Genomic DNA, 14,776 nt, shown 5'->3' with positions numbered 1-14,776 from the left:
AAAAAGATAATAAAAGGGGAAAAAAAACAAACACTGGAGGCAGAAACATTAGGTAGTTAAGTAATCCCAGGATGTGGTAAAGATGAGCTGGAGTAGGGAGGGACATGGCAGGAAGGGTGGGAAGAGGTAGACATGGAGTTATTTATAATGCCTAATGTTATTAGACATGGTAAAATATTGATTACAGGGGTATAAGAGCAAAGTCAAGAATGTTGATTTTGTTTCTGGAAGACAAGAAGAGTAACAAATAATTTAATCAATTTGTGCAGGTTGAGTCTGCAATGGTCTACAGTACATAAAAATTGAGATATTCTATAGCAATCAGATAGAGGAAAGGAAAAATCAGAAGTCAGAGAGGGATACAGAAGTGAGCAAGGAAGAGTTACACAGGCCCCACACATTACGGAGCAGGGTGTGTCGTCAAGGCTGGCCCATGGTAGGCTCCTGGCAGAGAACCTCTGAATCTGCTGTGGGTTCTGCCTATTAAGACTGCTTTCATGTGCCTGAGGCCTGAGGTCAGGCTGTACCCACTTGGCCAGATAAATCTGTGTCAGGAACGTGACCAATGGGGAATGTTTGTTGTGGCTCAGAAAGGAGGATTGTGGTGCTGGCCTCTGAGCATCTGTCTGCAGTGCACTGCACTGCACCCCTTCGTGACTGATCCGCAATAAAAACCCTGGACATAAGGTTCAGGCGAGCCTCCCTGGTTTGAATGAACAGCCCAGCGTCGTCACATGGTGCTGCTGGGAGAATCAATGAGTCCTGCCTAAGTCCACTGGGAAGGGACAGCAGGAAGCCTGGGCCTGGTTTCCCGACTCGCTCATTGTCTCTTTGCCAAGTGCTCCTGAAGAACAGCTGAGCCTGCAATGGCTGTGGGGACCTCCCATGAGAATCCACCTGTAGAGAGACCAGCAGCAGGCAGGGCGTGTGGGAACCGTCACAGGGCGAGGGAAGGGCTGCAGACCCCGCTCTGAACACCCACATGCAGACGGGGAAGGTCCGCACAGACCACAGGGCGTGTGGGAACCGTCACAGGGCGAGCGAAGGGCTGTAGACCCCGCTCTGAACACCCACATGCAGACGGGGAAGGTCCGCACAGACCACAGGGCGTGTGGGAACCGTCACAGGGAGAGGGAAGGGCTGCAGACCCCGCTCTGAACACCCACATGTAGACGGGGAAGGTCCGCACAGACCACAGGAGGGACAGGCAGGTGGCCAGGCCACAAAAGCCACAGCAAGTCAGAGTTGCAGTCACATCAATAAAAAGCCAGGCACTGACTCTGTGGGATTCACTAACTACAAAGGCAGCACTGACTTCATAATCATTTTGGTGAACAGTGAGTGAGCTAGAATTCATTCACGCACAATGAAGAAAGAATGAGAACAAGTCCCAGATACACTAAAGGAGCCAGCTTCTCCCAGCTGTTTGGCTACAAAGAGGAAGAGAGAAGGACTACAGTCTGAAGAAGGAAGGAAGGATTTGATGATAGAAGAAACAAAGCAAATTTGAGTATGAATAAAAGACCCAGATGAGACACTATCCTGAATTATTTAGAATTAAAATATAAAATGCTGAAGCTGAAGCTCCAATACTTTGGCCACCTGATGCGAAGAGCTGACTCACTGGAAAAGACCCTGATGCTGGGAAAGAGTGAAGCCAGGAAGAGAAGGGGACGACAGAGGATGAGATGGTTGGATGGCATCACCAACTCAATGGACATGAGTTTGAGCAAGTTCTGGGAGATGATGAAGGACAGAGAACCCTGGCATGTCCACGGGGTCACAAAGAGTTGGACATGACTGAGTGACTAAAAAACAAATGCTCTCTTCCTTACTTTTCATAAGTAGAGTGCAAAAAACAACTTGTAGGAGAAAGCATTGTGAAGTAAGAAAAATAACATGGACAGCAATCAGAAATGAAGTTGATATCATAACCAGCTAACACCTGCAGAATAAGAGGAAGAGAGGTAAATGAAGAAAAATTCAAGTCATTACCATTAGCAAGAAAGGCTAAGGTCTGAGTCCAAATTTTATTGCAAATACAGATTCTCTAACTTATCTGGGGTATCATGACCTCAGAAGTCATGTGAATCTACAGTTATTTCAACTTCTTTAAAATAAGCCCATCAACCTGTTCCTTGCCATTTTACTAAAAATGTGTGATTAATAAATTATTTGTAAAGCACATTCTAAATAAAATGTGCTATGTAAATGCTAAATATTAGCCCTATTGAAAAGTGTTAGAAAGCAGGACACAAAATTTTATGTGGTTAAAAACAGATTCAGGGGAAAAGAACATCACTGAGGCCCCATTAGAAATACAATAAAAAAAATAAGCAAAAGCGTTGCTCTGAGTAAAGTTAGGTAATTTACAATGGTGCTACAAAAAGTAGAATTAAAAGCTTATTTTAAACATCATCTGTGTGAAAGTAAATTTTAAAGTAGACAATGTAGTTAGGAGGGAAATACAAACAAAAAAATGGAATCTAAGTCAACCACATCTGAGATTTAGCCTGAATTTAACCAACTGCATGAGCAGCTCTGTAATTTTAGACAACTTCTTTAGACATGAGATAACTGTTTCTTCTGATGTCACACAAGACACTACTGATATACACACTGTAGTTACAATTTTATTGGTCTTTGAAATAATGCTTTTAAATCAGTAGAGAAACCAAGTCATAGGTGGCAGCTTACAGACTAAATTATTTTTACAATTTTACATTTTAAACTAGTCATTACTAAATTATCACTTCAACTTCCCATCTGAAAAGTGAAACTATTATAGCACTAACACCAACACTGTCATCAATTGTGAAGAGCAGAAAATTGATTAGAATTCTAATTAAATATGTGTAAATGGGATTTCTCTAGCCAGTAAATTTAGAATCTATTTAAATGTGTTAGCCTGGAGAATCGGAAAAAGTTTTTCAATAAAATCATTAAAAGTAATTTATTAAAATTTCAGTGGGTTCTTTGCCAGAAACATACTCTTCAGATATGTTTGCCAAAATATGCTAATATTTATGTTCAACGTTAATCCCGGGATCAGTGTTTGAATTATAATCTATAAGAAATAAATGTTCATTATTTGAAGACTAAATAAATAAATTCTGGAACATGCATATAAAATATTATGCAGACATTAAAAAGAATGAAGCAAAACTTTGCATATGCTTATATGGACAGAGGTACAAAACAACCTATTAAAAACAATTAAAGGTTACAAGAGAGCATGGGACTTGCAGGGTAACCGAGGAGTTTATCAAAGCTCTTCCATAAAAAGCAACAATAAAAGCTGACTGAATAGTTAAAAACAATTTTAGAACTCTGGAAACTTATTGAAGGGATACAATAAATGGAAAACACAATAAATCTGTTTGTGAAAAACTGCTAAGTCTCAGGTAAGAAGGGTGGGAGCCTGTGGTGATTTTGTCTGGGGATGCTTCCATCCTTCTTCCCAGCCCAGATGATGCATGAATTCCACTAGGATGGTAAACCACAAGAAACAGAAGAAGGAGGTTCACTCAACTTCAAAGAATGAATGAAAAAGCTTCATGCCCAGCAGCACTGTCAATATTAGTAGCAACTGGTAGTGAATGACCAGAGAAGATCAGTCAGCAAGTCTAATAATCAGGTTTGGGGTGGCACAAGCAACAAACAGAAAGATTGGCAGATAAGCCACAAATTTAACAGCCATGGAGAGCTTTGATAGCTCTCTGCCTGATAGTGAGTGTGTGTCCACGCCAAGGGGATACAAGGATTCCTGGCAGAAAGTAAAAGCCAGGGCAAACAGGAACCTGACTATACTCCCCAGTGACAGCCAGTTCCATCCGCAGAAGGTGAAAGCCCTACAGACACAGGTGTTAAGCACAACTTCTGACAAGTCACTGGTCGATCTCTCAGCAATGCTGACCCAGAGAAAACTCCTAGAAGGCCAGGCTTAAGAATAAAATTGAGAAATAAAAAAATTAACAAAACTTTAGACCATGAAGGAGACAGACTGCAGTTTCAGTCCAACTAAATTATTAAAGAAAAGAAAAGAAAAAACCTACAACAACCACCCTCTGGGAAATAATGAATCGGAATCAGATTCATCGCAAAACATTACCTAAAATGGGGTGTTCTCACCAATAACCTAAGAGACATGCAAAGAAATGAAAATATCACCCATACGCAGGGCAGGAAGAAACTTCCCAGGAGAGGACTCAAATCTGGACTAGCAAAAAAGATTTTTAAAAACCCAAAATAACTATAATGCAAAGTTACTTAGAGGAGTTCATCAAAAGATTTGAGATGGCACAAGAATGAATCAGCGAACTTGAAGGTAAGTCAACTAAAAGTGTTCACTCTGAAAAATAAGAAAAGCAGACGAAGGAAAATGAGTCTGAGATATCTCTGGGGCACCATCGAATGTACCAACATACACATAATGGGAATCCAGAGGTTGAGAGGGTAGGGGAGGAAGAGTAAGGTGGGAAAAAATCCAGAGAAACAATGGGTGAAAACTACTCACATCTGAAGAAAGACATAAACTGACATATCCACAAAGCTTAATGAACAAGAAAGATAAACATGTACATCAAAGTCAAATTGTTGAAAATGACAGAGAAAGCCTGAGTAGCAGCAAGAGAAAAACAACAGATCATGTACAGAACAAAATAATTAATGACTCTTCCCATCAAAAATAGTGGAGGTTATAAAATAGATGAATGGTCTTTTACTACCTAACCGCCAACCAAGAATTATATACAGGTATAATTCAGAGATATTGTGGGTTTGGTTCCAGACCACTGCAATAAAGCAAATATTGCAATAAAGCAAGTCATACAAAAATTTTAGCTTCTCAATGCCTAGAAAAGTTACGTCTAACATTATACTATAGTCTATTAGCATGCAATAGCATTGTGTCTAAAAAAAAAAAAAACCACCTACCTTAATTAAAAAATATTTTATTGCTAAAAACCAAAAAATTTGAGCTTTCAGTGAGTTTCAGTAGTAATAGTAGTAATAAAGATCACTGATCAGAGATCACCACAACAAACACAAAATTAATTTTTTAAAAAGCTTGAGATACTGTAAGAATTACCAAAATGTGACACAGAGACATGAAGTAAATAAATGTTATTGGATAAATGATGCCAACAGACTTGCCTGACACAGGGTTGTCACAACCTTCAATTTGTAAAAAACATAGTATCTCTGAGGCATAGTTAAATGAAGTGCAATAAAAAAAAGTGTGCTTGTAAACTAAACTTTAGGATATAGGTGAAATAAAGACATTTTGAGAAAAAAAGAACAATTTTGCTAGCAGACCCATGTTACAAAAAAGACTAAAGGAAGTCCTTCAGGCTGAAAAGAAGCAACATCATATCATATGGCAATTCTATCTGCATAAAGAAATGAACAGCACCAAAAATAATAAATGTGTGTTAATGTCTATATAAATACTGTACTACAAACCAATATCCCTTATGATTATAGATGTAAAAATCCTTACACTATTAGTAAGCAAACCCCAGCAACATATAAAAGGGACTATATATCAAGTTGGTTAAATCCTAAAACCAAGTAGGATTTAACCTTGGACTGCAGGGTTGGCTTGACATCTGAAAATCAACTATGCGACACACTAGGATTAACAGAATAAAGAAGAAGAACCACATGATCATCTCAATGGGCAGAAAAAAGCACCTGGCACAATCCAACACCCATTTGTGATAAAACGAAAGCAAAACCAAGAAACCTCTTAAAAACTGGCAACAGAACTTCAACATGATAAAGAGTCGCAATAAAAAAGACCCTACAGCTAACACCACACTTACTGGTAAAAGACTGAAAATAAGAAAAGGATTTCCATCTTCACGTCTATTCAACAAAGCGTTGAAAAAGTTCTAGTTAGTGCAATAAAGAAGAAAATAAAATTAATAAAAAATGAAAGGCATCAGATAGGAAAGGAAGTAAAGCTTCTTTATTCACAGATCACATGACTCTGTATGTCCTTGTGGCCATCCACACGCTGAAACTAACAAACACATCCAGCAAGGTCAAATAAGATCAACTCCATTTCTGTACGCTAGGAACTGTCTGAAAATCAAATTTAGAAAAACAGTTCCATTCACAGTAACATCGAAAAGTATATAATACTTAGAAACAAATTTAACAAAAGAAATGCAAGCCTGGGATCCTGAAAACCATAATAAAACACTGCTGAGAAAAAAATTTAAGTATCTTTTTAAAAAACAGAGAGACATTTCAAGTTCATGGATAGGAAGATGTAATATTGTTAAGATGGAAATTATCCCCAAAGTGATCTTCAGGTTCTATAGTGTCAAAACCCTAAGAAATATTTTTTTTTTTTTGTAGAAAGCCACAAGCTAAATGTAAAAGAAACATAAAAATGCAAAGCAGCCAGAAAAGACAAAACAACTTTGAAGAACACAGTTGCAGAACTTACACAACCTGGATTTCAAAATCTAATTAAGAGCATGGTCCAGGCATAAGGACAGGTACATTAATCAATGGAACAGAACTGAGAATACTGAAATAAATTCATACATTTATATGCAGTTAATTTCCAACACCGGTGCTGAGGCAATCCAACAGGGGTAGAATTGTCTTTTTAGTATATGGTGCTGGGACTACTGGATACCTACTAGAAAAAGATAAATTCAGATGCTAAATCTAGTGCCATAAACAAAAATTAACTTTGAGTGGATCATAGACTTAAACCAGAGAGTTAATACCATAAAATGTTAAGAAAACACAGCAGAAATTCTTTGTGACTTTGGGTTAGGCAAGAGTCTTCTGGCCTGCTCAGGTTCAAGGTGAAAGAAGTTGGAACCCATGTCTTGGTGGAAGAATGGAAAGAGACAGGGTGGAGGCCTGCCACGGTCACCTCTGGAAACAGAGTCTCTCCAGTTTGGCTAAGCCGGCACTCCCCAATCCACACTGAATGACCACGAGGGGAGTAAACCTCTCCTTCCTCTTGTCAGAGTTGCAATGTTAAAGTCATTTATGTAAATATCTGATTCTAACCTGTCTCTCCCATTACAGAAGCCCCATAAGGGCAGGGACTATGTCGTGTATTGGTTTACACGTGTCTATCAAATAGAAAGCACTCAAAAACTTTGTTTTTAAACTAAATGAATAATAGGATCATCTTAACTGGCTTGACGGAACCAATAAAAAGTTAACTATATTAAGTTCCCAAATTAAAGTACTTAATCCAATCTTATGCCCTGGTTTTTCCAAGGCAGTCATGATTTATAACATGCTTTCCCTACAAATATGACAGTTCCCTCACAGATAATGTAATCATGACACAGGCTGCAGTATGCAAGTCAATCTACTGCATTTATTGAGCATGATCTGACCCCAGACAGCTGTTAGTGGAGGCGACAGTTTCTCTATAGTAAACTGTCTGAAGAGGTTCAATTTCTGTTTTTTTAAAATCTAGACAGGTCCAAGTTTTTGTTTTTTAAATCTAGAACACGCAAATTATACAGAAGGCCTACATTAACTCTTGTAGTGGAAATAGGGATATATTCTCTTTAAATTATCATATTCTCAGCAACGTCAAGGTTGAAAAGGATTAATGCGACCACTAACTGTTAAGAAAACATACATGTCCGCACAGCACCCTTCCTCTCTGTGCTCGTCTGCTCTTGTCCGTCACCCTAGTCATGCTACACAGAAATCGTCTGCATCCATCCGTCCCTAAACCACACAGCCGCGAGGCTGGGGCCGCGCTCAGTCCACACGCCAGCTCCAAGCACAGCGCCTGGCTCGTGGCCGGCACCACCGAGCTCGTGCTGCATAGCAACGAACCTGTGAGGTGACTTCAGCGTCACAAAAAGGCTTAGGACTTGCAACCCAAAACACAAACTACTGACTACTCTTCACCGTTCTTGCTGGGTCACCTGAGCTGTATTGCCTCATCTCGTTCAAAATCCCTGGCCTCACAGAAAAAGAAGGAAAGATGCCAAGTAGTTCACAGGGACACTTTAGCAGATCAAGCGCTATGCAAATAACAATTACTGATTAGAATTATCCAGAATTAAAACAAAGGGAGGACTTTCAAGTACCAATTAATTATCAAGAAACACTGTACTAACTGGAATGAGGAACTTTTTGATTTCTTCCAGAGCATGTCCCATCCGGGCATAGGCTTCTGCTGGGGGTGCAAAAACTTCAATGAGAACATGGAGATCATCATTGAGATGGAAGTACTTTGCTTCTCCACTTTTCCTCAACTCTTCTTCCTGAAGAAAGAAAATCCATGTTTAAAAGGGTGTCATTGTAAGAAAAGAAAAAGAAAATAAAAACTACCAAGTTTATTTAGCACATGGTGGTCCTAAAGATTCACTCAGCAGCAAACAACACCCAAGAAAGTACATTTGAAACATATACATGATTCTGTCATTCCCAGGGTCTTTATGGAGACTCCACAGGCTTCTTGCTGCATGGGAGGAAGCCTCCAGTCCTGCCTCTGGCCCTGGAGTCCTCCTGCCATCTAGCCAAGGCCATGCATGCCGGCTGACTCTCTTCACCCGCCCAGCCTTGCTGGCTCACCCCCACCCCAGGCTCTGCAGAGAACTCCTCTATGCTCCTCCTGACTCTCTTCACACCCCCAGCCTTGCTGGCTCACCCCCAAGGCACGCAGAGAACTCCTCTGTGCTCCTCAAACGGGCCGCCCAACCAGGCCCGTGTCTGTGCTGGTTACACTGTGTGTATCTATCTATCTATCTAAAATACTTTACTGGTGGTCCATTTTCTAATCTCTCACTTAAAGTGGTTGCCATGGAGCAGAACCCATGGTTGTCTTGTTTTACTGCATGCTTCTGTGTCTAGAAAAGCACTTGGTAAATAGTAGATGCTCAGTGAATATTTCTGAATGAATAGGTAAATATTATTATCTTTATGTTCAGTTGCTCATTCATATATTCATTCAAAAAATATTTCCAAATGCCAGGGCCTACACTCTATCTGAGAAGAAAACAGTGAATAAAATAAATGAAAATTTTTATATGATTTTATTTAATTATGAGAAACATTAAAAAAATTTTGGTTGATATAATGAAATTCAGGAGAAGAAAACAGGAGGCGGGGGGGACTCAGATCATAAAGGGACCACTAACTTTGCTCCATTAGCTTTTTCAACAAGCCTTCATTAGAGCAACAATTACTATTCTGTCGTTGTTTTCAACATTAAGATCAGATAGACAGACAAAGATTAGTAGGAACCTACAACTGGAGAGATTTCCAAAAGGCAGAAATCCCTGCAAGCCACTCCAAAAAACCTACCCTGTAAGAGAGCAAGCCCAGGGATTCCTGCCAACAGCACCTGCGGGTCCTGGAATTAGCCAAGAGGCCAAAGAGGCACACACACCCTGGATTTAAGGCTTTGTTAGTTAACTAATTTGAATTCTTATGAAGAAAAGCAATCAAAATACAGAGCATGAAAAGGGCAGCGGACCTAGAGCCAGACAGACCTGAATTTTAGCCATGTTGGTCAACATGGGTGTGAGTCTGAACGGATTATATATAACCCAACACTTAATTTGCAAAATCAATTTGGTGTCAGGGCTTCCCTCCATAGCTCAGTTGGTAAATCATTTGCCTGCAATGCAGGAGACCAGAGTTCGATTCCTGGATCGGGAAGATCCCTGGAAAGGAAATGGCAACCCACTCCAGTATTCTTGCCTGGAGAATCCCACAGACAGAGGAGCCTGACAGGCTACAGTCCAGAGGATCACAAGAGTCAGACACGACCTAGTGACTAAACCATCACCACTACCCCCACCACCACTAAACCACAATATGTATATGAGTACCCTGGTGCTCAGACAGTAAAGACTCTGCCTGCAGTGCAGGAGACCCAGGTTTGATTCCTGGGTCGGGAAGATCCCCTGCAGAAGAGAATGGCAACACACTCCAGTTTTCTTGCCTGGGAAATCCCTTGGACAGAGGAGCCTGGCAGGCTACACTCCATGGGGTCACATGAGTCAGACACGACTGAGAAACTATGGCTGTGTATATGAACGCAGGTCCACTGAGATGACTAAAAAGGCAATTTGTGTAAAGGCTGGCAAAGGAGATGGTGTATACAGTGCCCAGGACACTCCTTGTGTGTGGCAGGTACTCAGGAAATGCTAGTTTCCTTCACACTTACGGAAAGTGGACCAGAGAATGAGAGAAAAGAAAAAAAAACTGTTTGAAGGGAGAGCAAATACAAGCTACCTATGCATTTCCTTCAAAATTTGTCAAGTGTGAAAAGGACTATTCTTTATGCCAATGGTGGACTAGTTCTTGTCCTAATCAGAATATTTTCATTATTTGATCTGACACTCTGCCTTTCAAAGCTGAGGTCTTAAAAACTGGATTCTATGCCCAGTAGTTCATCTTTGAAAACATGAACTACTGAAGTAAACATTTCTTATCTTTTTCTAATAATGGCACCAAGCTAATGCTTTTAATGAGATTATAACTGTTGATTCACAGGCAAACATTTTCATTTCTATTACAAACTGAAGCTGGAACAGGGAGGCTTTCTGACCATAACCTCAGCTGTCCTGCAACTCCACAGAGTAAGCAGTTATTACTGGGTTTCTTCTTGGGTTAATGACGAGAGGCAATGCTCTGTTTAGGGAAGAACACAGACTTTATTATAGAGTTCTGCATTTAAACCCCAAATCCAACAACTGGTCAGGTTATTTTATCTTTATCTTGAAGAGGTGATTTTAAAATGAATAATAATAATGTAGTACCTACTGCTCAAAGGGTTGTTATAGTAATAAAGTAGCCATTATAATAGTCATTAGGAGTTATTAGTAATAAAGGTGTTGGAGCCTTTCAAAAGATATCAGAAGTCTTTAGAATTATGCTTAGCATATAATAAGCACTCAAATGATAAATATAGTAATGATAACTATTATAACATAATGATAGTGTTAATTATTGTATTATCCTATAACATAGACACTGTGGGCAAACATTCAGCATGTCTGGCACAAACTGAAAGCTCAACAGACCATAGCATTTTAGTGATTATTATGCTATATAACCCGTTGATACATGTCAGTAATGAATCCTACAATTTTATCAATATAGCAAGTACAAGAAGAAAATGAATTATGTTCACATTAGAACTTAAATGATGAACACTATGAAAATCTAAAAGGATGAGACTGTAATACTAGGGAATGGAAACCTCTTTAGAAATAAACATTATTAATGGAGGACTTCTGTAGACTAAAAATCAGTAAAAAGGATAAACTGAAGTTAGGCAGTGAGGATCTGACTACTACCTGGCAGATAGGACACATGTGTCGCTGAAACGATCACTGTGGTTACTGTCAGGGAGACGCTTCTGAAGGTGTAAGCCATGGACCACATGGCACAGTATGATGGGCGAGAAGGAGACGAGGTGGGCGGGGGGGCGGGGGGGGGGTGGTGAAATGGGCTCTTTCTACTGCACTGAAGAGTTCAAAGATGGAAACGGCAGACCCGGGACTTGACATGATCAGTTCAAGGCCCAAAGAGCCAGAAGTATCCCAGAAGGTTTTCCTGCTGTGGCCACAGGCTGCTGGAGCCAAGAGACCAGGCAGAACTCGGGCATGTATAGCTGAATGACCAGCAGACTGCGGCCATCCCTATGGAGGACTAAGGACAGTGTCTGGAGGACCATGAAACCCTGAGAGCTGGATGGGCAACATCTGGAAGGATCCGAGTAACTCTGAGTACAAACACTAAGTCCCACTGAGCCTTCCACACTGGCAAAAACCTGTCTCGAACAGCCAAGGAAGCTGCTTAAAAGAAGATGACAATTCTCATGCTTTCCTTCTGCTACCCTTTATCATCTCCTGGCCAAAGACTGGATCCCTGCCTGCCCCAGGGATGCAGAAAATAAAAGAGCTCAGCTAAATCTAGAGGAGAAGGCTGCATGAGGACAGTAACTGTAGGATTCCTGGTATGTGTGTACTAAACATTTACTCCCAGTCTTTCCAACAAGGATCTGGGACCTTTTACTCTAATAAGCATACACTTAAAAGGAGAAATACTCAGTACAGTTTGAGGACAAACAGACTTGATTCTGAGCAAATGATGCTCTGCTGAAGGCCACCAATGCGACTGGGGTTTATGGGGTCAAGAGATAAAGTGCTTCTGGTCCTGGTCCCCTGACAGTGGGCTCAGTAGACTATGCTACGTCCTCAGCTCCTAGGTGCCTTGATGGGATGTAAATGATCAGCATTTGAAGAATCCCCATACTGACCCACTGACTGATGTGTTCAAGGGCACAGAAATGAGAAGATTTGTGAAAGGGTGATACCTGGTCTGGGAAAGAGGCTCAAGTGTGTAATAACAGGGAGTCCCATGTGATGCTGAGCATGCCCTCTGTGATCAGGTACCCACTGCAACAGATGTCTAACCACCTCACTCCCAGCCCCCTCAGTGCTACTCATGAACATGACTACAGCACACAGACTGCCCTCAAAAAGGATTCCTGGCTCCTGTCACTGCTGACTGTCTAACATGCCAGCAGCAGAGAACAATCACCAGCCCTTAAAACGGCCACAAGATCTGGGAGGACCGCCAGGCATGGTTAGCGAGCTGACATGGTTTAGGATTCCACTGATGATACCCAGCCAGGCACTTGCTCTTTGGACGTACAATATGGCTGAGGCCTTGACTCCCCTGCTTCCTTCTTCCCGTAAAACCATCTGTGGACTCCCTGATCACTGGCACAAAACATTGCTTCTCAAGGAGGAAGGCCCTTAATAACAAACAAGCCGCACAAAGTTGACAGGTTTCACTGGTTGTATCATGGACCTCATTACCAGATGGCCTTCCTGAAAACTTAATTAAGACATCAGCAAAGATGGGATACTTTCCAGTAAGACACACACAATTTCTGACCAACTGACCCATGTATGGTTCCATGTTCTCCTCCTGCCAGAACAGGTGAGTCAGGGAATCAGAGGAACATCCTTTGTCGACAGTGATGCTTCGCGAGCAGTTCACCTGACCTGGTGTACATCAGAATCCCTTAAACACCTATTGAAAGTTCATTTTGAGGTTCCACTGAAACAGGCTGCGGCATGGGACTCTATTTTTAAACAATGTCTCATATGACCGTGATATGTAGCCATGTTTTAATAAAGTAATATAAATTCCACTGATAAACCTGGATAATAGATTTAGGTTCTCCGAATCTCACTTTTCTGACATAAAATAAGAAAAATATTATGTATATGTCATCATTTTTCCAAGGATAACATGCAGTAATAATACATGTAAGATGGTGCACAGAGTACCTGACTCACAGTGGCTTTTAAATAAACAAATGGTGGCTTTTTTTTTATTATAAAAGCTATTGTTTAGATGGACTTTTTTGTGAGGAGGCTGAATTTTGTCTAAATATGCTTTCTGTCTGACACAATAATTGTTCAACATTTCACAGAAAGTGATCATTGAAAGTGGATTTCATTCTCACTAATATAAATCTTTTAATAATGAGAGAACAACAAAACAATAGTAGAACAACATAACTGATACCACATTATGAAATGTGAACATTTCATTCAGAATTATTATATTTAAGAAAGTGATCAATAAAAATAATTCAGTAATTTTAGTTTATTAAGAAAAGAGGCAGTCAGGTGAATACATCCAAGTAGAACAACTATGTGTCAGGTTAGGAAGCAATTAACAAAACATTTATGATCAATTTTAACTTGATAAAAAATGCATGGGGTAACAAAAGAAGGGCAAAAAGAGCAAATAAAAGCATATACTTTAAAAACTCAACAATATAAAACACAGGCATAGAAGAAAAGACCCAAAGAAACTAGTTTAAAATGCAAATAGTGATGCTGAGACATTAGTAACTTATCTTCTCATGATAATTTCAATAAAACTGCACTTTCTAGAAGGTATTGCTTCTAGAATCAAAAGCATGGTGCTACTATTTCACTCCATAAATTAAAGTAATAGTTACAGATTTTGGTTTAAGATACTACATATTCTGAAATTGGCCTGAGTGACCCAACTTTCTGAATAGTGTCACAAATGTATCACCCTATGCAGCATTTTCCCATAATTTCCCTTGGGATCCTAGCTAGCTTTTATGTAGCACGCATTAACGCCGTGGGCGATCTGAAAGCACGTTATATGCCTTGACTGAAACAGCAGCCACTGTTTATAGCAAGCTTTACCTTCGCCTTGTCTCTCATGGAGCCTTTGCCAAGGATGGACATTTTTGTCAAGGTTTCTTCTTGTAAACGCTTCAGAGAATTTCCACGTGGCCCCAAAAGTTTTCCCACAAAGTTGAACTAGGAAAAATAAAAAAAACAACTTGTAACATTCGTATCTGAAGAAAGCAATTTATTTCCTGAATTTAGGAGACAGTGCAGTGAGCTGCACATCCCTGATTAACAATGAATAATTTAAGTTCCTGCTATAACATCACCCTATAACGTTTCCCACAGACTGCATCAAATAGGGCTAAAAACGGTAAAATTTCAAAAAACATGTATTTCTTCCTAGCAAGTCACTCCAGTGGTGACTGTATTTGTTACAAATTGTAAGTGAAGTTAATTCCCAGAATTCCTCAGTTGCCGTCCTGACAATTTCCACATCCATTCAGTACCAACCGTGAGCAGGCTGGGGGAAACAGTCACAGCTGACCTGTAAGGTGCTCCAACTGTCACCACGAAGCGCCTGCGTCCTTCCACCTGGCGAGCACCCAGGCTGGAGTTAACCAGCCCTGAGGGCT

At 40.3% G+C, this 14,776-nt stretch overlaps 1 protein-coding gene across 2 annotated transcripts in view; it reads right to left on the bottom strand.

Moving 5' to 3' along the window:
* KHDRBS3 (KH RNA binding domain containing, signal transduction associated 3) overlaps window positions 1-14,776 on the bottom strand; it is a 161,118-nt gene that overhangs the window by 73,235 nt on the left and 73,107 nt on the right. For both annotated transcript variants that reach the window (XR_006272353.1, XM_043483946.1), the window contains exons 3-4: window positions 14,217-14,333; window positions 8,118-8,264 (exon numbers count right to left, since the gene is read on the bottom strand). Coding sequence is in view for 1 of the 2 variants with exons in the window: in XM_043483946.1 (XP_043339881.1) it covers window positions 8,118-8,264; window positions 14,217-14,333 (264 nt within the window). In the remaining variant the exon portion in view is untranslated. The remainder of the gene's footprint in view (window positions 1-8,117; window positions 8,265-14,216; window positions 14,334-14,776) is intronic.

This window comes from Cervus canadensis, chromosome 12, assembly GCF_019320065.1.
Source record: "Cervus canadensis isolate Bull #8, Minnesota chromosome 12, ASM1932006v1, whole genome shotgun sequence".
NCBI classification, from domain to species: Eukaryota; Metazoa; Chordata; class Mammalia; order Artiodactyla; family Cervidae; genus Cervus; species Cervus canadensis.
This window is presented reverse-complemented; position numbering and strand designations above follow the sequence as displayed.